Source organism: Oreochromis aureus, linkage group 5, assembly GCF_013358895.1.
Source record: "Oreochromis aureus strain Israel breed Guangdong linkage group 5, ZZ_aureus, whole genome shotgun sequence".
NCBI lineage: Eukaryota > Metazoa > Chordata > Actinopteri > Cichliformes > Cichlidae > Oreochromis > Oreochromis aureus.
The window spans coordinates 32,592,443-32,620,191 of record NC_052946.1 but is presented as its reverse complement, the minus strand read 5'-3'; the positions used below and the strand labels follow the sequence as shown (position 1 = coordinate 32,620,191).

General features: G+C 36.8%; 1 protein-coding gene across 4 annotated transcripts; it reads left to right on the top strand.

Moving 5' to 3' along the window:
* LOC116317797 (synaptotagmin-2) lies at positions 1-27,077 on the top strand. Of its 4 annotated transcripts, XM_039611982.1 has the most exons (10): positions 1-183; positions 271-293; positions 17,240-17,468; positions 17,586-17,746; positions 19,749-19,880; positions 21,492-21,659; positions 22,444-22,611; positions 23,679-23,796; positions 23,994-24,127; positions 24,268-27,077. In XM_039611982.1, exons 3-10 carry the CDS (start codon positions 17,264-17,266, stop codon positions 24,481-24,483), a joined length of 1,302 nt encoding a protein of 433 aa, XP_039467916.1. In that variant the 5' UTR covers positions 1-183; positions 271-293; positions 17,240-17,263; the 3' UTR covers positions 24,484-27,077. The 4 variants fall into 4 exon arrangements, with proteins under 4 accessions (XP_039467916.1, XP_039467917.1, XP_039467915.1 ...); XM_039611983.1 differs by having other exon boundaries at positions 2-293; positions 19,758-19,880; XM_039611981.1 differs by having other exon boundaries at positions 2-293.
* Positions 27,078-27,749: the final 672 nt, after the last annotated feature.

The following is a 27,749-nucleotide window of genomic DNA, read 5'->3' as shown; positions in this document are numbered from 1 at the left end:
TGCTTATTTCAGTGTGTTAGAACAATGTTAATGAGTGTATCCTCTCCTCTCTGCCTGATCTGAGCACGCATTAGCAACAAACTGAGTCTCGTTTATGTGTGTCTTCTAGGATAGAAACCTCCCCCAGGTGACACTGGGACCTGCTAATACTTTTTTTTTCTTTTTTTGCAATGTCTTTCAAGGGTGGGATGAGTCAAAGGGCAGACTATTAAGACTTCTCTCATCTCTTTAAGAGCATATCTGACCCTGTTTTCTGCTCTCCTTGGTTAGGAGGAAGCACATCTCTCTGCAAGGTAAGCTGCATTTTTCCTCTATGTCCAAGCATTCTGTTGCTGGTTCTTTTGCTGCGTGGCAAGTTGTCACAGAGGCACCTAGCCTCATTACACACATCCTGGATGAATGTAGAAAAAAAAGCCCTGCACAGAGAAAACGAGAGAATAAATGGCTCAGGGGTAATTAGAGCAGACGGTCTTAGCACTTCTCCTTTTAATGCAGGGTCTCGTATTAGAAAATCTGCTATAGTGGAACTTCTAAAGCATCCCAGTAAGTCCCTTAATGACTGGTGCGTAGCATCATGTAGCGCTGCAGTATAATGTTACATAATAAACAAAGCATGTATGAGTGAGATAGAACTTGAGAACTGAATTTTTTTCACTGTTAAACAAATATTAATTGACTTTCATTGGCTGATTATGACAAAGATGATTATAAAGTGATTAACAGTGAGCGATGATTGATTTTTAGTGCGCAAACATTAAATTGTTATATGTAACAGATTTTCATTTGTTTCATTTTTTTCATTTTCTCACTGTTTTGTTTTTGTTTCTGTTATTTTATTGGTTTGTTTTAGTGTGTGGATGCTCTATAGGGATGATGGTACTCAGTTTAATGTTATACAGTAAAAAATACACTGGGAGTGTGTGCAAAGTCAAATTTGCTGAGCCAGCAAGAGTGAAGGGCCCACATAGAGTCTGCAGAGCTCAGTGTTTCAAATGAATCTGAGTCATCTTATTAGTACTTAGATTGGTGAATTCAAGTACTCCATTGCAGCCCTTTCTTTAAAAAAGATTAGATTTGCTTGGCTGAAGGTGATTGAAGGTAAAGCTCTCTGCATTACAGCCTCTGATGGATGTTGAGTTAGGAGGCACATTCTTCATGTTAAGCCCCTTATCTCATCTCCAACATCTGTGTTTTTTTTGTTTTCTTTTTTTGTTTCTAATCAATTAAAAGAGTGAAGTTTTGCCTCAGAAGAGGGGGAATACTCTCTTTTGCATCATTTGTTCCTGGGCTGATTATGATGCAAAGGTGTGAACAGGTCAGGTGATGCCGTAGTCTCTTTACTCCCCAGGGATATTATGAGTACATGACAGGAACACTCCTCAGAGTGTGTGCCAAATGAGGATTTTCTTTATGCATTAGCAGAGATGAATCAGTGCATGTGCAGGTGCAATATGTTAGCAGCTGCATACGTATGGCGCATGTTGTGCTGCAATAGATGCTTAACAGAGTAACGTCTTGTTTTTTGTTTTGTGATTTTTTTTAAAACATGTAAACAGTATACCGAAAGCTACATGAATCAAAATCAAGCAAAATATCACATTAACATTTGCTGATTTACTGTACATAGCTGAAAAGCAGTGGAAGACATGTACTCTTGTTTAATCCTAAGCATTCTCAATAAAATAATCCATTACTTTTTATTCAGTTTCCTTAATGAAACCTCAATAACAACACTTAATATATTTCTGATTACACAGAATTTATACATCATGTAAAATAAAAAATATAATTACATATAGTTTTGGCAACTTTAGACTTTACAGCCACACATCAATGCTGATTGCAAAATCTGAATAAACCTGGAAAACTAAATCTTGTAACTTTTATTATCCCAAGAAGTGTGTTTTTAATTTACTCTTTCAATATCAACTCCATTGATTTAAATCTGCACATGCATATTTCTGCTTTTAATGACATCATAATAACATTATTTCAGTTTTAGTCAAATTGCATGATTCTTTTCAGGTGTATTTTGTTGACCCTTTGTTATCCATGGACACTACATTTATATGCACCACTGACATCACATGTCATTTTTTTCTATTCTCATCTTATTTCCCCCCAGCTCTATGTCATTTCATCGTTTTAAAAGCATTTAGACATTTATCTCTTACACACCTGCATTGTTTTTTCTTTCTGTTCAGTTTATTAATTGTACAGTTCTTATCATAAACTATAAAAACTGGAAGATGGTCAATGATTTCATTTACGAGTCAACTATCAGCTATGCCAGTTAGAAGCTCTATCTTAACATATCATGGATGGATATATATCAGTACTGTGCATGTAAACTGGGTGTCTGGCCTAACAGAGTCTAGAGTTCTTCTTTTAGTATTTTAAATCACAAATTACTAAATGTTGATTTGTTTGCTTTCTCGTATCTTTTATACATCTCATCTGTAGTACTTTTAAGATGGTCCAGATCAAGTTGCTATGGTGACTAATCAAAAAAGAGTGACAGATTTTGAGGTTAACAACAAGACTCCAAAGTTGTACGAGACATTAAAAAATGGTTCAACTACATCAGTTGAGTCATTTCTAAAATGTCTAAAGGATCTTTGGACTATGAGAAGAACAGGATAATAACAGTTTGTATTGTTTTGCACTGCACAGTTTTTGTTGCTGAAGTAGCAAAGAAGCTGCATACAAAGAGGACACACAAGGACTTGGTGTGTTGTGATGAAATCAGTATGGCATTTCATTGGGGGGGGTCCTCTTTTAACATATTTATGTAGCTTCTTTTACAAAGGTTCTTTCAGCTGTAATTTGACGGAAGTAACGTATCTATTAAATGCTTAAGTGTTCAGTGTGATTTCCTAGTCACAGTGTTTTGATCTTTTTTTTTGTTTGAATATCAAATCAGTCTTACAGAATTTATCATAATTTCACACAAAATGAGGTAGCCCACTGGCATTTGTTGTTCCCAATAACATGTATCACAACAATGCAAGTAATTCTTTTAATTTTTCCCAGAGTATCACATGGGCTCCAACTTTGCAGATTAGTATGAAATGTTTGTCCTCGGTTATTGGATTACTATGGCATTCAAGTTGGCACCATCATGAGAAAAAGATCTACACTGTCCAAAATTTAGTTTGTGACTAATTACTGCAAATCTACCAAATATTATCTACCACTGTCATACTGATGGTTTCCTTTGAGGCTTTGTCCCACTTTTTAATGCTAACAGCAAATGGGATGCTAACAATATAATTATGAACATTTCAGATAAATTTTGTCTTTGCAGTTTTTAGACTCAGTGATTTCCAATAAAAATGTATGATGGCTAAAAGTAATGCCATTACTTTTTTCATGTCAGTATGCTGATGTTAGCATTAAGTTCTCAGCTGCTCTTAACATAGGTTTATTGGCCCATTTCCACTCTTCCTCCACCACATTAAGTGCTTTTCAGGCCAAATAGCCTCAAATCAAAGTGTGATATGAAGCACTCCAAGAGCAGGTCAGTACCAATGGAAACTTATCAACCAGACTCAGTTAAGGAGCAGCATTAATAGTCCAAATAAAATAGAAATTTTCTACAGGTTGGTAAATGGTTTTGAAAATTGCTTCATGCTTTATTCATTTTTAAATGTTTTTATTATATATGCTAATAATACAGAACATGAAAGAAAAAAATAATTAAAAAGCTGCAGCATTAAAAAAATATTGCCTGTCTGACTATAACTGGAACAGAAAAAAAATATTTTAGAATAGTTTAACATGATCTTATTATTTCTGTATCCTAACTGGAGCTCCATTAGAGAAAGGCTATGGGATCTTAAAACATGCTTCTATATTTCTGCCTTATCTCTTAATTAGGAGTACTCTTTAAAAGATGCAACTCCAGACGGAATTACAATTATCATACAGTGAGTGGGAGGTTGTAGGGGAATTACAATATCCTTAAATAAATTTATTAAAATATTAAAATAATGTGGTTTTAAATTTTTTAATTCATTTTTTTTTTTTTTTATTCGAATGACCCTACTGGTCTATAATCAAATAAACCAAACAAACCATATTTCGCTGCATGCCATAGCAACCTAATGACTGAGTAACAGTGAAATTAACTAAGCCAGAATATCACTAATGTTGTATTCCTGATTATAGACAGTTGTTTGTACTCAGCTCCTGATAGTCTGAGTTTCCACATTACATTTCCAGGTTTGCATGCCTGGGGCACTTCTGCTGCTTGATGGTTCATGAAATGGGAGGCTGTTCTGCAGTCTATAATCCCCCTCCTGTCAACCTATATCCTCATTCACAGCCTGTCAGGTGCATCAGTGTACATGAAGCACACTCAGAATGATGTTTTTCATTTACAGATGGCGACGTTTGTGTGTGTGTGTGTGTGTGTGTGTGTGTGTGTGTGTGTGTGTGTATGTGTAGAATGCACATGGACCATTTACTGCTACAGTGAATATAAAGAGTGCCATGTCACAGCATGACATTTGATGATTTTTTTCATGTTGATAGGCAGCATTTTGACAGCATTTAAGTTAAGAGGAATGTTTTCCAGATGTTGTTGATAGTTTCCCTGTGAAAGTTGCTGAATCGGTGTCTTTGCTGGTGCTGCAGTATATTTCCAGTTGAATTCCATCAGTTTAACAGATAACTGCTCAGGGATAATAGGCGAATGACTGGTCTGTAAGGATCTGTTCTGTGTGTCAATACACAGCACCAATACTGAATCTGACTTCTTTTGCTTGAACTGCTTTCAGTCTGCTGGCAACACAGTCAAGAATACATCAAAGCTTCTTGTGGTCAGTTTAGGCGCTCAAATCAAGCTAAGCCAATCGATGCAGACAAATGCAGATTGCAGTAACAATATAGAATACTGCAAGGAATGCAAAAACGTAGCTCACAGCAGGGCATCCTTTTGTCATACAAAATATTTAATATTTTTACTGCATTTACTATAGTCTGCTGGTCATTCAGTCTTACACTGGCCAGATGCAAAACTCTGGAGCATTGCTGGAGCATTACCTCTACTACATCTGTTACACCAAATATCTGATCATGCGAAAAAACAGAACAATAAAAATGATCCTCATGTCTTTTGACATATTGAGGCAGAGTGAAGACCTGTTTGTGAGGATTTGCTGATGAGAATGTTTTTTTTAATGATGCCAGTTTGTCTTATCCTCTCTCAGCCTCAAACCCTTGACAGATCTGGATATTTTTGGAGCAGAAAATGAGGGATGTTAAGATTGATATATGATGGTCTTTAAAGATTTTCAGATCTTTTAGATTTTAGACTTATATATCCTGTAAACATCTTCCTGCAAACATGGAAGCTATGTTATGTATGTTTTTGAGGAAGAATAAGTAGGCAAATTATTGCTCTTTGTTTAATTAGTGAGAGTCTACAATGAAATCTGATGTAAAATGGCTTTGAGGCTAGAGGAAATGTAGAAAGTCAGATGCATCATATAATTAGCTGCTTACTGAACTAGTGCTCCTCCTGGCTTCTCTTTACTCAGCACTGATTTGTCTTGTTGTCCCAGATCTATGCATTTGGACAACTCATCCTTCACTGGTGGGGTCGTGTATTCTCTCTCTTTTCTCTAAATGGCGCGCCCCTCATCCTATCTACTCACAACCTATATGTACAAGTGTAAAGTGCAGCAGTTGATCAAGCTTAAACAATCTCAAATCACAAACAATTGGAGCTACAGATTGTGTTCTTGATAGTTGTGATGATGGTCTCAGTTTTCTTTATGTACACACTGAATCTTTGTGCATTCATGGCACTTAAGCAATGAGAACTTACAGATCCAGTCTTAGATGGGCCGGACTTCCATCTAAAACACACAGTCCTGTCTTGTATTCAACCATGTTCATGGACTTTTATTTTTGACTTTCTGTTTTCACTCAATATTTGTTCTAGTTAAAGACACCAAAATGACCCAGTTGAGTTTAGAAAATGTTTACAATGTAGATGCTAATACAAACTTTTCCTGTAACAGTTTCCTTCATTGTTTTCTTTAACACAATGAAATAAGGGCGACCACACCAACAGAAAACATTCAACTATGATTTTAATTTCTCCACAAGATTACACGAAGGCCCTCTGTGGTTGGTTTCACACTGGACCAGCTGGAGGGCGGCTCAGCTGTGATCTGGTATTATGTTGTTAGCTGTACCTGACTTAAAATTCCCCAAAAAGCAGATAAAGACAGATGTGTTGAAAATGATCTAAAACACAGACCAGAGAATATGGCCAGCAAGGCTACAGATTATGACCACTTTGTCAATATTTGTACTATACTTGATTAATACCAGTTTTTTATTGGCTTGCACAAAGAAGAGTGTTGCGATGTTATCACTTTTAGGTGTGAGACAATTTTTTGAATGAAAAAACAAACAAATAAGCAAGCGATTGAGTGCAAAACTTGCTGCTATGAGCTTTATAAAATTTCCAGAATATCATCAAAGAAAAAAAAACTATAAACAGTAGAAACACCATCCATCTGACTTATCTGATATATAAAAACTAACTTCTATATAAACCTATCAACCGAGTTGAAATATGTTCCTGAAACCAATTAAATTCCACTTTGCAATCTGTATCATGTAGCTTTCTTGTTTTCTAACTTCTTTAAAGAAAATACTCTATATTTTCTTCAAATGGCTTAAACTTACAAATGATTACATTTCATTATAACCAGGACATTAAGTTTAGACACAGTAATACTCGGTACTTTAAATCTTCTATTTATTGTCCCCCACTGGGTATAATGGAGAGATGTTAAATTTAGATAATTTAATTTAGATCTTTACTGGGGCATTCTTTATCATTTGCCACATAGCATTTGTCACCACCAGTTTTTCCACTATTTATTTATATTCTTACTTTTGAACTAAAAACAGCTTCTTGTTGCAGCTGTAACAATGCTGTAAAAGTGGTGAAACAAGAGAAAAAGTTGCAGAAAGTTAAGAAAAGAAATGCTGCAGACTCTGGTGATTATGTTCAAAGTAAATGTGAAAAGGTTTTTCAGTGACCCCTTTTATATTGTCACAGAGTGGTTTTTTATTTGTTTTATTTCTTCATATTTACAGTTCAATATATGCTTAAAGTTCAGGTAAAACATATCTTTATTTTTCTTTGAAAAAAATGGAGATAGTGGGTTTATTGACACCTTTACTGACCTTAACCATATTACTGTCTGTAAAAGTATTTTCAGTCAGAATTCCAATCATAATGCATTATCTACTCACAGTGGACAGCATCAAAACAAAAGAAAGGAACTCAAAAGAACTAAAAAAAAAAAAGTATATTACTGAAATGTTTACTAGACAAACTTCCATAACAAGGCTTTACAGATTACCCCCCAACTGAAGCTCTGCAATCCTTTTTTTGTCTATCATTTTTCTTTTATCCCCCAATAACTTTCCATCACAGAGAAATAGTCTGTGGGCGTAATAGTTGCAGTAGTTTGCCTGTAAGCTAATATACATGGATGCACACAGGGGAAATTTAGTGGAAAGATGCTTTGCGGTTAATAGCTTCTGTTAGCTTTGCCCATGTGAATAGAATTATTTTCCACTAGTAAGTGGATGGTAATATATTGCATTATAAAATGTGCCTTCTTTTTATTCCGGACAGCCGAACTTGAAGTTTGATTTTGCTTGGCTGTTGTTGTTTAATCATTCAAAGGACACGTATGTCTGTGAAGGTTCTCAGTCATCCGGGTCATCGTAGTCTAAGGAGCTTGGAAAAAGAAAAGCGTTTGGACTTCTTTAAACTTTAAACTTAAAGAAGTCCAGACGCTTTTCTTTTTCCAAGCTCCTTAGACTACAATGACCTGGATGACTAAGAACCTTCACAGACATATTGCCGTACACTTTGGGAAGAATTCAAAGGACACACACATTTTTCCCAGAGATCAATTAGCTGTCCTCTCACTCAGCACCTTTATACCACACATATCCAACATCCGTTATTTGTTTTAATTGCTCCCATGCTGAGTTTACTGTGCTGACATTTCTTTCATTAGAGCAAAAATAAACATGTGGACATTTATTAATCACTGCTGAACAAGTTGTTGTCCAGTGGGTGATCAGAAAGACTCCCAATACATTTTTAAAAGCCACAATAGAAAAGAAATCATAATAAAATTAAATAAAATTAAATAAAATTAAATAAAAATAATAAAATGAGTCATGGCTGAATTTATCTCAGCTATATCAGTTTCTGTGTCCTGTTAATGTTTATCCTCACTTTATCATAAAAATTCCCTATCACAGTTTGAACATTTGAAGAAAGCGGTTATTATTAATCTTAATAGTTATGAGAACTGAAAATGCCTGCTGTGAAAATGTGCTGTTCTGATAACTTTGTACTCATAGATAAAAACAAAACACAGCCATTCTAGAAATTGGTACAGTTTTTGTGTTGTTTTCAGTCCTTCATTGTCAGTGTCCCCAAATCCACAAGAAACGTGTGGATCTGCCTTTGTTTGTGCCACATTTTATCCTACTGCTAGCAAATGCCAAGTACTTAGATCCTCCACAAATGTCAAAGATGTATATGAAGCACAGGTGTAATTAATAATGTTTATGATGGCTGCTTTCCAGCAAATTGTGTTTGCAATGTCTTGATTGCAAATAAATACTATGACTTGAACGTTCAAGTCAAAAAGGGGAAAACATGTTAAAGTATTTTGCAGACTGTCTTCTACTTGTTCGCTCTGTCTGCAAAATTTGTAAAATCAGCTCAAGTGATTTCACTGGAGTGATGAAATACACACTGATACAGTCTGTGCCATCTTTGCTTGATTATCATGACCTGCATTCCCATATGGAAAATAAATAGAAAAAACTTATAAAAGACTTGCATAAGATGTGGCCTACTTCATATAGTGAATCATATAAGGCTTATATGATTTACTCATGAAAGTGGCCACTTTCTCATTACTTTCATATATTGTTTTAGGAAGTATCCAAAACATACAAGTTTCATTTATATAATTTTTCAAGGGATCTTATATCTGTTTTCACTCTTGTATGCTTTTCATACAAGTTTCACACAAGACAGATACAAACTTTATAAGATTTATATATATCTTTTCCATATGGGTTGCCATATGTAAGAAAATCAGTAAATAAACAAGTAAAGTCTAGAGACTCACAGTCCACTCATTTTCTCTTACACTTCCTAATCTATTCTCAGTTCAGCATTGGCATGGACAAACAGGGCTTAATTTTTATCACATTATAGTCAGGTTTTCCACATCTCTGTGTGTGTGTGTGTATCTCAAACTTTTATTATTCTTGTTAGAACATGGTGTTAGCTGGACTATTTTACATCACACTTGTTGCCTATATGTGAAGCAGAGGAAAATCAACATGAATGAATCAAGGGGACCTTAAAATGTAAATGAGTTATTGTTAGACCTAGTCTTGTTCTCATGCTATATGTCAAAGTCAAAATGTCTGTCATAAACAGGGTCTGCACGAGTTGTGACGGCTGTGTTGACGGTCTAAATTTATGGTGCATACCCTAATAGCAACATTCCCATTTCAAGTCCAGCTTCTGGCCTGCTTAGTTATTTGGCTTTAAACTTTACCCAGAAGTGCTTTTGTTTTATTAATAAAGTGACTTTTTGTAACAAATTCATTAAAGTGCCCCAGTTTTCAGCATCTTTTTTCACTTGATCATGTTGACATTGATGGAGTAGTCAAGGCTTGCCCATCTTTCACTTAGATGAATGACATCATTCCAGCTACTCGGTGTAGAGTGTACACACACACACACACACACACACACACACACACACACACACACACACACACACACACACACACACACACACTCTGTCCCCATGCTGACCAACTGCTACTTCTGAGACACCCAAACACTGCAAGTGATGTACAGAGCCAACTACAAGCATATGGTCTTTTCTGTTTATTGTTGCCTATGCTGCAGTAATGACTGGCCAGAAGATGATGAGTGCTTAAGTGTGCGAGTGTGTGTGTGTGTGTGACAGAGAGCGAGAGAGAGAGAGAGAGAGAGAGAGAGAGGGAGAGAGAGAGGAGGATGCAGTGTATGCATGTGTGTATGAGTGGTACACAGAGACATGGCTGGAAGGAAAAATGCTATGACGACAGGCATAAAAGATGAAAGAAATTAGGAAACAAGAAACAAGGGATAGCAGGAAGTGGAGGAAGAGAGTTGCTAGCTGACTATTGGACAATCTGCCTTCTAGCTTCGTATTTCTCCATTACACCCCTGCATTGCAGCACTCCCTGCAGGAGCCGGGAGAGGTGCAGTTTTTTCCACATCGTCTCTGCTGCCTCAGAGGAGATAAGTCATCTCAACAAAAATGTCCCAGCACAACTCAGCACGGGGAACACGTTGTCAGCAGCTGCCCTCTGCATATGTTTACTATGTGAGGCTTTGATAGTAGCTGTGTTGCTCTTATTGACCTCCTAATGTTGCACAGTGCTCAGGCCTGACTCATCCACTGTAGAGCGGGGATGAATACTAGAGAGGGAGGGAAAAGTTTATTCATTCACAGGTGCTCATAAAAGAATGCAAGAACCAGGGAGAAACTAAGTATCCCACCATGCAGTTGGAATTTCAGTAAACCATACTGTAAAAGCACAGTTTTTGGGGGGGGGGGGGGTTAAGGGCAGAATGAGAATTTTGCAACAATCTAGTCACACTGACTGAAAAATATACTGTAACAATTTTAATAAATCTTTAACACCGATTTTAACAGGTAGCTTTTTAAAAAAATCCATCCACAATCTTTTACACTGACTGGTATTATTTTATTGATTGAGCATTTTGTTTTTGTTTCATTGATTTTTTTTTCAGCTATCTTGTGATTTCTAGCTCTAATGCTAATATGCTGCTAATATCAAAAATAAATAATTTATTAAAAATAAATGTCATAAGAATAAAAAAACAAAACAGTCACTGACTTCTCAGAAGAGGTTTCTACACCTAACTCATATTTTTCCTGGTTTTGTTAAATTGCTCTGCCATGAGGTGTCAGGCCGTATCGGGTCACTCCAGAGAACAACCAGAAATCAAGTAAGAAAAAAAAGAAGGACAATGGGCATATCAGTTTCAAGAAGGAGCCCCATGCAATCTAGGGCAAGGCAAAAGAGTGTCTTAAATAAATAATTAAAGATGAGATAATAACATAAGATATACTTTATCATAAAGAAAAAATAGTATTGTATAATATCTAATAGTCTGTTCATTTACTACAATCTCCTTTATTACAATGGCTTAACTTAAAAACCTTAAAAGGTGCAGACATCACTACTTAAGCAATAGTAACTTAAATGTCCTATATCTTAAAATATCTTACACAAATCCATGAATTGGCCATATAACCCACCTAACCTCACACTAGCTGCTTATTTTCTTCAAAGCCAGATCATTTCTGCTCCCATGGCCCCACTGCACACCCATTTCACTCTACCAATCCATTAACTTCTAATTAAAGCATTAAGCTTTTTAGATGAATGCCGCATTTTTTAATTCACTCCTAGAGTGAAAATGTTAAAATTGTCTTTTGAAGGATAAATCTTTTGATATTATGATAAAATCACAAAAAAGCAGGAGAAAACATTAAGGCCTATTCAAGCATAACACTGTGGTGACTTATCCACAGTTTAATATTCTATCTAAAAAGAGGAACGCTGTGTCATTTTTTTCCATAGCTAAATGCATTTAGCAGATCAAAACTGACCCTGCAAAGCATGGAAGACAAATGTCTCTGGGCATAACTTTGCAGTTCCCAGAAAGAAAAAAAAAAAGAATATGCTCTGTGATGCAGCAGTTTTATATGAGATTCCTGCCCTCCTCTGGTAGAAGCAGCTAAATGCACTGCAACCTGACATACTGGAAGAGGAGCCACATCAAGCCAGGCATCTAACAGATGACAGCTGAACTTAAGCATCTAGAAAGGTATTTCCCCAAGGAGAGCGCTGAAAGAAAAAAGTTTTCAGGCGAAACCAAGAAAAAAAAATGTTAAATGCCAGAATTGCAAAGAGTTCAAACGTGTACAAACGTAACTGCTTTAGGGATGTTGAACATCTGAAACACATTTATCACGCAAGGTCGAGCTACAGGCACCTAAAGTTTAATTTTTGAACCTCATATGTTTAGTTCTGCATCTGCGTAGGTCTCTGGCTCACACAGCACGTTTCATTATGTAATAGTTTTAGCTCAATACTGTGGGATACGTTTTGTTTGGATTGTAACTCGAGAAGATGCTTTTGTTATCTCCTCACTTCTAATCATCACTGACAAGTCTCCTGAGGGATCAGTGAACGCCAGACAAATAGGAGTAATCACTCTTTGTTTCAATTGTTCACTCTGAATGATTTAACAGAGATGGGGTCTATTCAGAGGGTTAAATCATACTTCTGAGATCAGTTGTTAGCAACCATTTAATTGCATGGTGTAGATCTGATTTAAAAAACAACAACAAGCAAATAAAAAACCTGCACTGCCTTAAGACTTTTTCAGCTGTCCTAGTGCATACTTTTGCTTTTTATTCCTGACTTGTGCAGGCTGTGGCTTTATTAACATGAACCTCACCCTAGAGTCTGTGCATATTGATCTTTTACAACTGCCCTCCAATACTAGACCGTAGAGTGGCATGCTGCAATCAGCTGTGTGAGCAGCATCACAAATGAGGCTGGGGGAATGAGAAAGATGGAGAGAAAGAGGTAAAGAGGTTGCGTACATAAGTACATTGAAGAGAGAGACAGAGAGGGTGTAGGGAAATATGTGATGGGAGGGTGGAAAATGGGGGAGATGGTGTGCATTGGACAGAGGAGGAGGAGGAAGAGGAGGGGGAGGAGGAGGGGTGTAGTGCTGCAGTGGAGAGAAGTGAGAGGAGACTGCAGTCTCTGCTTATGGGAGAGATCAGACTATGTTACCACAGCTCTGAGGAACTGTAACCCAAACACTTATTGATTGGATGGGCCACCCCACGAGGGGAATACCACATTTGACTGGTGAGTTCTGTCTTGAAGATCTTTGTAGATTAAAAATGAGTTAAGATGCACAACTGGACCACAGCTATCTTAGAGGAATCTTCTCTGCATTTTAAACTGGGTAAACCATATCAAACTGCTATGGTTGCACTGTATTCTCCGGACCTGATTCTACTTGTCAATGAGGATGTGTCAGAGCCTGTTTTTTTGTGACTGAGTGATATCGGCCAGTGGTGAGCTGCCGAAATCCAAGGGAGATAAGGACTGAGTGCTAATGGCACAGAGGTAGAAGGTAGGCTAAAATAAGAGGGGAAGGTATGGGCATATTGTATTCTATTTCCATTCAGCCACTTCTCTCATCACTGCTCTTCTCAGTGGAGACAGAATTATTAACTTAGGGAAGTTCGGGTAGTGGAGAAAATCATATTTGACTTAATGTTAGGATTTTTTTTTAACATTGCAGTCTCAGATGTGCTTCATTTTAGGGGTGAGGATGGGTTTAGAGAGACAAATGAAAGATACGGGCAGGCGATGAATATAATGTTTTTGAAGAACCTTTGCTGGAGCAAAAACTTTATTCATAACCATTATACATTTCAGCTCAGTGGGAGCAGTCTGCATTCATATCATGTCATGCCCACCACTTGGGCAGTGACTTGACACTGGCCTTGAGCCAACTGGTTATTTGATTGGTTGGTCACTTCAGCTATAGACGTTATCAGTATTGCTTAGCAACAATGATGTGCTTGCCCACAGCACATAGACCACCGCTGTATGTGAACAGTGCACAGTCTACCTTACAGCAATAGAAAGTCTGTGCTAAAATGCAAATGTTGAAATGCAATACTTATCGATCTGTGGGCTGAAAATCAATTACGATTGGCTTATATCATCATTATGTTTGGCATATTCTGACAGTTCACTTTTACTTTGAGGTACTGATATCCTTAGCTGCATACCACTTCCTTCGATAATGACACATAAACTCACTGTAGCAAATCTCTGTATGACTGGAGGAACTTTTGTGGATACAGTTGAATACTGTAAATGCTGATATCTATAGAAAAAAACATTAACATCAAGCTACTGTGCATTTATTTAGTGTTTTTAGACTATGATAGTTCTGTATGTGCATCTACTATTTGCATAGCTGAGAACAAATAGCAATGAGCCACAACGGCTTAGACTCCTGAAGCAATTAATCATAGTTTGACCAGACCTCTTCTTTCTGCAAGCATTTCTCTAACGAGGTGTTGCAAAGAATTGTGGAGAGCTGCCGTATCGTTCAAGAAAGACAATAAACTGGATTCACGTTATATGAGGAGGACATGTATGTAAATTTTACAGTAATAAAAAATTGATGATAATTACAATAGAAACACAGTAAAATAACAGTGTAATAACAAGCAAACAGCTGATAGTATTGTACTTTAAAGGTTGCACAATAAAAAGTACATTTTTTTTAATTACATTTTTTTATAGTAAGAAACTCGTGCAGATCACAGTAGATCAACTGAAAAAAAGGTGGCAAGCTAGCAAACTTAGTTGCCAGTACTAATTCTATACTTGTCTTACAGCCATAGCATGGATATAAAACATTATACCTAATGTGCTTAGGAATTAAAAAATGTATGTAAATTATGTTACATTTTCCTTAGTTGCTAAACACATCTTAATTCCATGACCTTTTCTCTTAAATTGCTTTACTTTTTTGAATTCTTTACACTTGAGTGAAAAACAAATAAACATGGAAACATTTGCAGAGTGACAAAACAAATAAAAGGATGTCAAGCTGCCAGTTATTCTTAAGCACTACGCTGAGTTTGTGGGGCTCATGAAAGAGTAAAGGCAGCATCCAAATCATATTATTTAGTTTTAAAAAAAACATATCAGTCAGAGTAGCAGCTCCTAGAAATATATCACACTGCGGTAAATAAGTAGCCTTACTGACATAATTTAAACCATTATGCTCCTGAGATATGCATAGTAATCAAATAAATGACTAAATGCAATAGGAAACAATCCTGTCCCAGCACTATAATACAGTTATTCATAGTTAATTAAAACTAAGCAGGTGTTTTCAAATTCATCTAGCTATCTGCAGCAGTTTGACAAACAGCAAGGCTCAATTAGACCAGAGCATTGACATTTGTGCTCAGCAGTAAATGTTGGTGTTGTTGCTGCCACCAGCAGTCATGCAAAGAGCAAACAGAGAATACATAACATGATGCTCACTTGGGGCTGAGAGTTAAATTGGAGTTGTCATCTGTTAAAAGAGGGCCCTCTGAGAAGACACTCATTTTATTAGAGTGTGTTGGGAGGTGAAACTGATTTAGATGACTGCCTTCTTATGTTGTTTAACGTCACAGCTTAGATCTCCAGCTACCTCTAACACATTAAACTTCAGGCTATAAAATTTCAGAATCTATTTTAAGATTGATCTTAAAACATTTGAACTCTTAAGGTGGAACCTTCAACTATTTATTGGTCTGATCACTTCAAAACATTGATTAGTCGGTTATAAATAATAAAAATAAATACAGATTAGTTGGTTGGTAGAAGAAAACCCCTATTACCAAAAGTATTCAGTCATTTACCTTCAAATGACTGAACTTGAGTGGCATACATTCTTCATCCATAGGGTTGTGTGATGCTGGCCCGACATTTGCAGCTAGAACAGCTTAAACTCTTCTGAGAAAGCTTTACACAAGTTTTACGAGTCTGATTTTTGTGGGAATTTTTGCCCATTATTCCAGAAGTGTATTTGTGAGATCAGACACTGACATTGGACAAGAAGGCTCAAAATCTGAACTCTAATTCATCTCAGTGGTATTTTATTGAGTTGAGATCAAGGCTCTGTGCAGGCCAGTAAAGTTCTTCATCCATAATTCCCTTTCCACCAAACTTTATACTTGACACAATACAGTTGGACAAGCAACCATCAAACCCAGACTCACCCATTGGGTTGCCAGACAGAGAAGCGTGATTCGTCATGTCAGGGAAGGTGTTTCTGGTATTTTTCCAGAAAAATAGAAGCTCAGATATGGTTCTGTCACGTATAATAAGGTCTATCTTAAGGACCTCTAAAGCTCACTCATCACACATATTTGTAAGTAACAATACTCTGTGGTTTGACGAGCAACTGACATTTGCTAATTTTGAGTTAGCAGCTGTTTTCTTCTGGTTCAAGTAATTAAGATAAGCTAATTATTCATCTTTAATGTCTCTCTTCATACTTACCTGACAAAATGATGCTGTTTATGTATTGATTATTCTCTTAAATCATTTAACAATTGTGCCACCATTTACATGTACAGATACTCACACATATTGAGGACTCCTTTAATTTTGGATAACTCTTTAGATTCTCCTTTAGGTCTGGAAGATCATTGTGTTTGAAGGTGGAGGTGTAATCATCTCAGGTCACAGTTTCACACACGCCAAATTCTCATATCATCAGCAACATCAAGGGCTTTCAACTTCTGTGGCTTGTATGATGAATGTGATGAGTCCCAGATGAAGCATTGTTTTCACACTCCCCATCTTTCACAGAGTTGAGAAAGCTTATTGCAGCTCTCAAGGTCATCATCACTCAAACATAAAATTAAAAATTGGAATGGAAAGCTGAGGCAAGTCAGAACAAAATCAATTTAGCAGCTTTCTGGAGCTTTAGATTACTAACTAGGTTAATGGTTAGCAGGGAGAACCAAAAATCATGCCACCAACTGCAGTGGTCTTGACTGATATGTGGAAAATTAATTTATTTTTTTAAGTGAAACTGCAGTCTTTCTAACTGTCTGATCTGCTAATCTATTAGATACTCTACCATGCCTGGAGTGATTATTCGGCTATAAGTTGTACACAAAAATGCATTTCAACAATAATAACCTTTAAGCCTTGTCCATATATGAAGTTAATCACTGTTGCATTTCACCTTGAAGGTGAGGGTTGACTCCTAGTGGACATTGTTGGTTGCTGGTGAATAGGTAAACTAATGTATTTACCACCAGTCTTAAGAAGTTACTTCAATTTTTTGCCTCTGTTGTTGGTGCAGATGGCTAAATTTGATTGACGTTCCATTATGACTTCCTCGCTGTTAGCCTGAGTTTATTCTAATTCAACATTCAACATTTTTCACTTTCTTTGACAAATCTTCCATGATCCGACTACAAGCAATTTTTGTTGCTTCATATCCGATCTCTTTGTGTTTCAGGGACACTGTGCCTAGTCTTTGACAATGAAGTTCAACTTGTTCAGACGGCCACAGGCCATGGCAGCGGCCGAGCCCACCAGCGCCCCCACCATGACCATGGCTCCCACCTCAGCTGCCATGTCCACCTCAGCACCAGAAACGTCTGGCTCGAACAATACAGAGATCAGTAAGAATGACATGTTTGAGGAGATCAAGAGCAAATTCTTGAATGAAATTGATAAAATCCCATGTAAGTAATGCTGCAGAGCTTTTTACATCATTCCAAGCATTACAAAACATTAACATTTGGCAAACACCAAAGTTCCATTCAAACCCAACTTTTCCTCATTTATTTTGAAATCAACAGTGCCTCCGTGGGCTTTGATTGCCATTGCTGTAGTGGCAGCATTGCTAATCCTCACCTGCTGTTTCTGCATAATCAAAAAATGTTGCTGCAAGAAGAAGAAGAACAAGAAAGGAAAGAAGGGAAAGGATGGCTTCAACATGAAGAACATGCAAGGTGGCGAGGTATGATGCCTCGTGCTTCCTACATGCTAAAAAGTCAGGGTAACAAGATGCTTTTGGTGACATTTTATCGCTTCTTGTCAACAATAATTAATTATTCAAGTTGTTATTATTTATTATAATAGTTATTGCCCAGATTTGAACAATGTTGCTAACTAAATCTGATCTTTTACCAGCAGCTTTTTTAGCCCAGGCTGTAGAGGACACAAGGAGAGCTCTCTTCCCCTCAATATGTGTTGTTGTTGTTGTTGTGGTTGTTTAAACGTGTGACGTATTCCATTGTGCTCCATGGTGAAAAACGGCACACTTTATTGCAATGTGGCAAAGAATAATGAGCAGAGAATGTTTCGTCAACTTACAAAACAAAGCTTATCGTATTAAAAGGTAATCAATGAAAGGATGAGGCTGGCAGAAAGATCAGGAAGTTGTGAATCAAAGTGCAATAAAGTGAAGGATAAATTCTTAATTCGATGGGCTAAACAGCTTATATTAACATAGACTGCCCTGTGCTCCACTGACAGTTAATTAAAGCAATCAACTGCTTGTGTCCACAATGTGAAATTATCGCCCTGAGCCTAAAACAAGCGTGTCATTTCTCATCATGATTGTGGTGGTGGTGGTGGTGTTGATTGCCTCTCTTTTTGAAGTGTGTTTGGTGTCTTGTGAGTTGAATCTCTTCCTCTCTCTGCTCTCCTCCTTTTCCGCTTTGTGTCTGTCTTGTGTGTGCCTCGTGTTTCTTGACTGTGGTGGACTCCTGCTCTACGGTAGGTGGATAGCTCATGTCGATGCTCTCTGGCCCCCAGGGCGGAGGGGGGTTTCATGGAATGAAAGTTGTAGCTTCCTTTGCTATTTTTTCTTTCTTTTTTTATTTCCTCCCCATTATTTTGTAGTTTTTTGGTATGATAGCTTGAGAATGTAACAATGGAAAGCTATGATGTGCTCCATAAACCCCAGAGAGGAGAGTCTAACCATCTAACACATTGTTCTTAGGACAATGTTACTGTAAATCACACCAATATGGAAAGTATTGGATTAAAATATGATATGCAAGACTGTTAACACTATTAATCTGTGCATGTGATAAAGGGCATGGCTGGTTGTTTGGGAGACATGGAAACGGTGATGATAAAACTGCATGGTGAGCCAAATATTTGCAAATCTCTTCGTTTTGATGGTAATACTCAAGGAGGAGGTAGGATGTGACGACACTGGATGACCCAAAGAAAAGATTACGAAGTCAAGATCACTTAAGTTACTTAATAAGAACAATCATCTTGAAGCAGTAAGGCTCTAAAAAAAATTCAAATAGCTGGCTGTGCCCTTTAATCGTGATTTAGTTTTGTAATAATGGTGAGGTGAAAGAAGAAGCATTTATTTTGCCACCTTAATTTAAAGAGATGCAGATTAACAAATTTGAAGTCTTAAAAATAAAACCTATAAAATAAGATACTTCCCCTTGCCCTGAATATTATGTCATATTTTTTATTGATTAATATGCATTTGTTCTTGCTGTTGTGAGCTAGTTCCTTAGGGGTCTATCCAAACCTATGTCTCCTCGCTCATTTGTTAAGATCTAAAGCCTTTAACAAGGAGAAATTATTCTTATTTTCAATTTCACTATTAGGATGTGGCATTTATTACCCCTCTTAGTGGAACTAGCATGCAATGCCTCCACTGACTCTGGCTGTCACTGTACTGCTGAAGCATGTCAGATTTAAGGACTTGCCCACTGATCCACAAACACTGAGACAATCATTTCTACAGTTTCTTTAAAAAAGTAGGGATACTGATTACAGGCAACTATGTCCTTGTAAATGATAAATTCCTGGTTTTTATCATCAGGTGCTGTGCAGGTAAGCAGTAACCAAAACATGTATCTCCCACATAAAAACTCCTGGAGCTCCAGTGTCTGTGGCATGCTGGCTGTTATGGGGAACCCTGTATCCTGACTTTCTGTACTCTTAGCTTTAACATAGCTTTTTGTTTTGTTACCTTTACACTGCAGAAACATCAGGATGACGATGATGATGAGGGAGAGACTGGACTGACAGAGGAAGAGAAAGAGGAAGAGGAGAAAGAGCAGGAGAAACTGGGGAAGCTGCAATACTCTATAGATTATGACTTTGAGAATACAAAGGTCTGTGGTTATCACATTTTGTGAACTACAAAAAAGCTCTAGAAATAATTAACAATTTTGGAGGGAATGTTTCATGTTTTCTGCTATATTTAAATTATCCATTTGATTTTTTTCAGTGTTTAAAGACATGTTTAAATTAAAGAGTTAGATGACCCAATTAATGTCATCTTCAGTATGGAACTCGGTTTTGTAGCTTGGTTCTGTGCAAAGATAATAAAAAAATGTAAAGTTATAGTAATCAAATTAATGCTTTTTCTTGTTTATTTACCCCAAAGTGCAAAGAAAAAACAAGCTTTTTCTTTCATGGGTGTCATGAATGAAACATTTTCTTTACCTGGGAGATTCATAGTAACAATAATACCACATAATGCCACTGTGCTGAGTAATCCAGCTCATAATAGGGGACTCTAAAGGTGCCAAAACACTAAAGCAAACATTTTAATTGAAAGATAATACCGTAAGATTTCTCTAGTTCATTACTTACATTAATCAAAGCTGAAACTGTTCGTCTGGACACAGTGTTTTTAGTGCGAGAAACATTTTTTCCCTCATCCAGGTCACTTCTTCAGTCGCATTTCTCCCACACCACCCATGAGCGGTATCAACTTTTTGGGATTTCCTTACCAGGATCCATCAAGACATTAATCAGATATTTGTAATTATTTATTTTTTGTAAAGTCTTCTGAAATTTCACATTCAATTATGCAAATTAGGCATCATTGCCAGTTTTGAAAACTTTTCTGGAACAGATATCTGAACATTGGTAAGAGTGAGATCAATGAGACTCGGAATTCTTCTTTCATTCTTTTGACGTATTAAAGTCAAAAGTTTTTACAAAGGGGATATTGGATGGCTGTTTTTTATTACTCCATAAATCAGAAATTACTGTCAGCAGCCAGAAAAAGAGTAATTTTCCATGACATTTTGAGGAATAGAGTGTTCCCTAACAGGCTTTGAATGATATATGAACAAACACCAAATATAAACTTCACAATTTTAATAGCAACAAAACAGGACAGGTAAGTTGATTTTACTCAAGGTTTACATTTACATACTATACAAAACCTGAACAGGAGTATGCAGAAGATGAACATTGTCAGTAAGACCACAGTTATTTTTAGGGCTGAAAAGACAAAAGAGGCTAAACCTTAAAAGGGTAACTTGTTATAGTAGCTTGAGGTAAATGAAAAGACATTTATCTAACTTTGGTACTTCCAGCAACTTAACTGATTACTCAGCAGCATATGAGCAAACCTTCATGTGCTCAATCAAAATGCCAATAATTCACTAGATATGAAACACAGCAGAGGGTGAAATGGCTGTACTTTAAATGTATCTGTAAAATATAGACAGCTAAAATCTGTATTTTCTTGCGCACAGTGTAATACTTTTTTAGAAGTTACCACACTGTGACAATTGGATGACACTGAGGAAAAGCTTCTGACATTCAGTTTGTCTCCAGTCAGCTGAGACGCTTGTGGTGATGGATTGCGAGGCTTATATAACCAGTCTGAGGCAGTGACCCTCACAAAAAAAGTTGCATTTTTGCCTGATAAAATTCTGTTTTCACTGCTCCTGTTGCTTACATACACCCTCATTTTCTCCACACAGCTGACAGTTGGTATCCTTCAAGCTGCAGATCTCATGTCCATGGACTCGGGCGGAACCTCGGACCCTTATGTTAAAGTCGTGCTCTTCCCTGACAAGAAGAAGAAGTTTGACACCAAAGTGCACAAAAAAACACTGAACCCTGTCTTCAATGAGACATTTGTTTTCAAGGTGAGTCTTGTTCTTATATGAAAACATGCAGCTGTAAAAAAAAAAGAAACACATCTTATTTGAGCAAGTTGTTTTTTAAAATAACACAAATAATTATCTCAGACTTTTATGTATGAAACTGACAGTATGTCAGGTTTGTCTGGCTCTGTGTGTGTACCCACTGGCCTATGCAGCCTACATGCTGCTCTTAGCTGCTCCTAGCTAATAAGCCCCGCTGAGACTTTGCAAGTCTCTCTGGGTCAAGCTGCAGGCGATACCAGTCTGCAAAATTTTAAAACTGCAGCAGAAAAAAATGTCTTATTGTACAGGCTGCCCTTTATTGCCATCTCCAGATGCCTCCCATGAGAATTTCACTGTCAGATTTATTGTTTCTCCATCAAAATTTATTCCAGATATTTTCTTTCTTTTTAAAACAGAAGATGTTTGTTTGTTTTTTGTTTCATGTGTGCCTATGCAGGTTATAGTAGAGGTGTAAGAGTAGTCCTCATCTTCATTTTCTCATAAATTTCAGTGGATTGGAGTGTAATAACCTATTTTTCCTAATATGTTTGTAGGATGATTGCATTTGAGAAAATAACCGTGCATTTCATTTAGTGCTTTTAGGGCCTATTATTTGTCTGGTTTCTCAGATTATTTTCTCTGATAATTTGTAATTTAACATTTTTAGTCATTATTGACTGTTTTCTGTATAGCAGGTGCTAAACACTATACATTTGTAAGTAAGTATTTGTATCATTTAATGAGGTTTTTTCAATCTATAAGTGACATTGTGTTTCTTGGTCAGGTACCCTATGAGGAGCTTGGTGGAAAGACCTTGGTGATGTCTGTTTATGACTATGACCGATTTTCTAAACATGATGTTATTGGAGAGGTAAAGCTGCCCATGAACACCATTGACCTTGGACGGCCTATTGAGGAGTGGCGGGATCTCGAGAGTGCTGATCAAGAGGAGGTGCTTATTGAACTGATTCATTCTGTGCTTTTTAAAGAACAGACCATTGATATCCTATACTTTCTGGGTGTCAACCAACACTAAGAAAAAGCCCAAAACCAATTATGAATTGATGCTACTATCAAGTATTGTCTGTCTAGACAGAGATCAATTATATCTTATTTTTCTGAACCACAATGCTCCATTGTTGACCAAGAATCAATTAAGAACACATTGAGCTGCACCATTGCACCGGCTTACATGTTCCTTCATTATGATGAATGGTTCCACTATAGTTTGTTTCTCGTTAGTCTTTCATGCTGCTGCCGTGGATACTTATTTGAGCACTAACTGTGTATCAATTCAGGTTTAAACACAGTTAAAAGTAGTTCACAAAAAATTCTCCCTCTTTATTTATTTGCATTTAATTTCACTTGAAAACTACAGTTTGCATCAGACCTCAGTAGGACTGAGGGGATTGTTGTTGACTCGGTTGGAGAAGTCAGCAAGATTTTTTATGGCACTGGTTGATTATCCCATCTTTAATATTCAAAAATAATTCAGCTCATTGATTAGTTTGCATTACTTAAAGATGGAATTTCATAACAGTGCACAAACATTAAGGCACATATAGAAACCAAAAATTGTATTTATGTCAGTGGAGCAACAAATTTCTCTCCTTGCATTTCTATACCTGTGAACAATGATGCTGAGATAGTTTGCTTGAATAATTAAGGAAACTATCTCACTTTTTTTTAATTTATCAGAACTGATTACGTGCATATCCTGCTACTATCTGTAGTCTTTTCCAGTGTCTTTTTCAAGGTTATCCCTGCCCACAGTCATCAATGTGGATTTTCAAAGCCTAAAAGCTCAGAGCGATCATAAATCCAGATAGAGGGGTTTTATTCCAAATAATGTCACTGATGCAGCAACAAAAAACCTCCCCTCAGTTTCAGTCTAAGAGTATAAATCCTGACAAATAACAGCTATGTTTTGCACCCACCCATCACAGAAAATGCAATTTATGAACGTCTGATGAATATGTGTGCTTGTCATTTCTGATTTCTGTGTCTCTTACTGCTCAGCCTGAGAAACTTGGAGATATCTGCATCTCCCTTCGTTATGTCCCCACTGCTGGAAAACTCACTGTCTGCATCCTGGAGGCAAAGAATCTGAAGAAGATGGATGCCTGTGGTTTATCTGGTAGAAAAAAAAAAACACATAATACTCTCTTCCTTTGTGAATTTTCTAGGCACATGCAAGAAAATTCAATTCAAGGAGAAAATTCAAAGAAAATCCATTTAAAATACAAACAAAAAACAAATTAAAAAACACCAAAGGTTGTGTCATTGACAGAATAAGTTTGTCTCTTTTGTTCATCATATTCATGTTTTTTCCAGATCCTTATGTAAAGATCCAGCTGCTCCAGGGTGGTAAGCGTCTGAAGAAAAAGAAGACTACAGTGAAGAAGAACACCTTAAACCCATATTACAATGAATCCTTCAGCTTTGAAATCCCCCTGGAACAGATGCAGGTACAGTCCAAGTCATACAACACCTTCTGGACTTCACTGATATGTTATAATATCTCATGAATGAATCTCCACTACAGTTTGAATGATGAAATGTCCAGAAAACAGATAATTGAATAAATTTTCTCTCGCTGCCTTCTCAGAAAATCTTGGTGGCAGTCACAGTGTTTGATTATGACAAGATAGGTAAGAATGATGCCATTGGAAAAATCTTCGTGGGCAGCAAGGCTACTGGCTTAGGTCTGAAGCACTGGTCTGACATGCTGGCTAATCCACGCCGTCCCATTGCCCAGTGGCACCCATTGCAGCCAGAGGAGGAAATTGATGGCCAGCTGGCAGCCTTGGCTGCAAAGAAGTAACACGCCTCACCTACCAGCTAATGCACTAACTCAGAAATCCAATCTTCATCCCTACTTTGCATGAATTTCATGACTTAACACATGACTATTTGTCAAAAGTCCTGCTCAAAAAAAATATATAAAAAAAGACATTGTAGAATATCTGAAACTCTTTTTGAGTATCACATTTCCCACATTAATGTATGCTGAGAAGAATGGTGTTGAGTTACCGGGTGACTGGTTAATGAATGATCGACTTTTAGTCCTTCCTTCATTTGAAGAATCTCATTCTTAGGGTGCTGACACTGAATGAAAGTATTGGTGAAGACAATGCTGGATATGTTAAAAAAAAAAGGCTTTAGTTTAGTTTATAGAGCATGCTTTACTTACCTCCCCACTGCTCTGCGTGCACCACGCCCAGTATTGTATCTTGCTAATAACTGTGCTTTAACTTGCAATAGAAAGTACTGTAATTTGGGGTTATTTCCTGCATAAAGTTTGTCTTAAGTCTATCAATGCAAAGAGATTCAAGTGCAGATGAATCAGGTTGAGATCAATGAATGCAACAATTAATTCTGGAATATGTATGACATTTTTCTTGATTTTATCAGCTCACATATGTGATGGAGGTGCAAACAGTGCAGCAGAACCATATGGCAGGGATGATGCAGTTGTCTGACTTAAGTTGCTTGTTTTGTGTTGCCACGAAGGCCCATCTATGCATTTAGCTTCAACCCACATTTCTGTGTCTTCAGACAGGTGTAATGTAAGACAGGAATACAAGGGTGCCTTCCTGATATGACACTTTGAGAAGTAGTGCAGGTTTTATTGTTTATTTTAAAGTGGTTTAATATTATTCAAAATGTGTCAGGGACACTGTGAATGTGCCATTTGAAATCTGGCTTGAGCTATGTTGACCACCTGGATGTAAAACCTTACTTATCCACTGTAGAAGTAAGGCACTAAAAAGGATTACCAATGATGCTGAAAACAGTACTGACTATGCTTCTTTGATTTCTGTTGTTTAGTAAAAGACAGTGCCATTTTTGGTCATTATGTTTTGACATTCATTAAAACGATTCCATGTCTTTGGCTGTTGTTGTAGTTCTACTGTAATTCACTTCAATATTTCTGTAGTTTCTGCTGAAACAACATGAGGATTTCTGTCAAAGACAAAATGTTTTTATAGATTATTGAATTTGAAGTGTAAGATGTAGCTTTGATTTTTAAAAGGAAGTATTAATGAGGTTTGTAGAATCTAAACATAGCAACTGTATCATCAAACATATACAATACACACATCCTGGACCATCTGCTTGAACCAAATAGAGCTGCAGAATAGAGCATGTATCATGCCTCGCAGTATTTTGTCTTGTTTGAATCACTCGGTCGGGACACAAGCTTTTTGATCCTGGAGACAAAGTGCTGCAATATGGTGATGTTGAAACTTGTAGGCAAATTATTAGTGTAATGTCTAGCGGCTTGGAGGCAAAAAAGGACACAAAGAACTGGTTATTATAATGGAATGACTGAAGATAGAACATTTAAAATGCTGACATTTAAATTCCACTGAATTGACCAATGACCTGATCTCTTTCCTGTAGCAGCTGCTCTTAACTAGAATCATGACTGTCCCCATATTGGTTTCTTTAAGTTAAGTGTAGACACATGTAGGATTAAAATTGTCATTTCTTGCAGGAACCAAAAATACAAAAAAAAAAAAAGCTTTAGAAAATGGATGACACTTTCTTAGGATCTTAGGAGGCCAACACATTAAAATATTTTCTCAGAATTTCAGAAACTGGAAAAAATTAACTCATAGAAATTTGTGTCTACACTGAGTGCTTTTAAATGTCAACATAGATTTTTCAGGACATTTTTATAAGGGGGTAGTTTGTTTTAAAAAAAAACACGTTAAGGCAGTCGTTCGTTTGCATCCACGTCGCCAGCAGAAGTATCTAACGGTGAGCAGCGGCACATTGACAGGTTCATCCACAGTACTTCTTTACAATTGTTAACATATGCATCCCGCAAAATTTGTTAATAGGCTACAGCATGTATTTACAAGATGATGTAAATAGTGGCATGTTTTAAAGAGGAACCATAATTATATTGTGTATGTGTGTTTGTGTTCTGTGTCATTTTTATAATAAAACAGAGTATAAAAAAAGGATGCACTGACTGCAAAGTGTATGAATTTCTGCTGAGTGTATGACTGAATGTATGTCTGAACAATCCATGTTTGGCTTACCAGACTCCATGAATGCCTTAGTTAAAAACACAGCTGATTTAAGTGTCACATGGAAATCCATTGTGTTTTCAGCAAACTGCATGATCATCTGATTTTCTGTCATTGTTTTTATGTGTCTCTATGCTAGTGTGTTTTTTTCCTCAGGCTACAAGTCATGTAATAATTGCTAGTTTATGAGTGTATTAATACATAATAGGTTAACTGTATATAATTCAAAACAGGAGAATACTTGTTGTCTCCTTAATTTTCTATCTCAGTGTACCTAAGTGTTTCCTTCATGTACTCCTGCCAGACGGGTGTCAAGTCTTAGTTAATCAAATGTCAGTGCCGTACATTAGCTAACTGACTTGTAGCCCCTTTTTTGTCACACTTCATTAAATTGTACCTCCTCATCTTGTTGCTTTTCAAGCAAATTAGCTTTTATTTAAATTGGAGGATAAACCAAACTGAATTCAGTTGTTAATTCATTATTCAGTAGTGTTTTCTTTGCTTCATAAGTAATTAAATATTTTTACAGCATACCAGATTATTGATGCTGTTCTTTTAAGTAGCTCCAGTCTAATAATCAAGCAATCAATATTTTTTTTTCATTACAAATGTCACTGTATGAACTAATATACTTTAACTAAAGGATTACAATAGGATGAGCTGGTGTTGTGTCGCTTGTGCATGCTCTGAGATACTGACACTGTCCACCACATCATTTACAATCTGGGCATTCATTTTTCTGCTTTTTGAGTCATTATCATTTACGATTAGATAAAGCCGTATTTATAAGATGGAGTGCATGGAGATGAACACGCCTAATCCTCTGCACTCTATCTTTCACATTAAGACTGTGTTTCTGGTTTCGAGGAGATGAGCTGAAGACAGAGGATTAATGTCTAATTCCAATATCTTTTTTTGTGGAGAAGCACCTCATTACATCCTTTAGTACACTGTGTGTCAGCACATCCTCTACTCCTCTACTCATTGATATAGAACTTATATTTTACATGTGCTAGTTTGTGTATTTTCAACAGGAGTGTAGAGCCGA

Bases quoted from the DNA above. Each gene is read 5' to 3' on its own strand.
- LOC116317797 (XM_039611982.1), top strand. From the start codon at position 17,264: ATGAAGTTCAACTTGTTCAGACGGCCACAGGCCATGGCAGCGGCCGAG. The intron at 17,469-17,585 runs GTAAGTAATGCT...TGAAATCAACAG, and splicing joins TGAAATTGATAAAATCCCAT to TGCCTCCGTGGGCTTTGATT. The intron at 22,612-23,678 runs GTGCTTATTGAA...CTTACTGCTCAG, and splicing joins AGAGTGCTGATCAAGAGGAG to CCTGAGAAACTTGGAGATAT.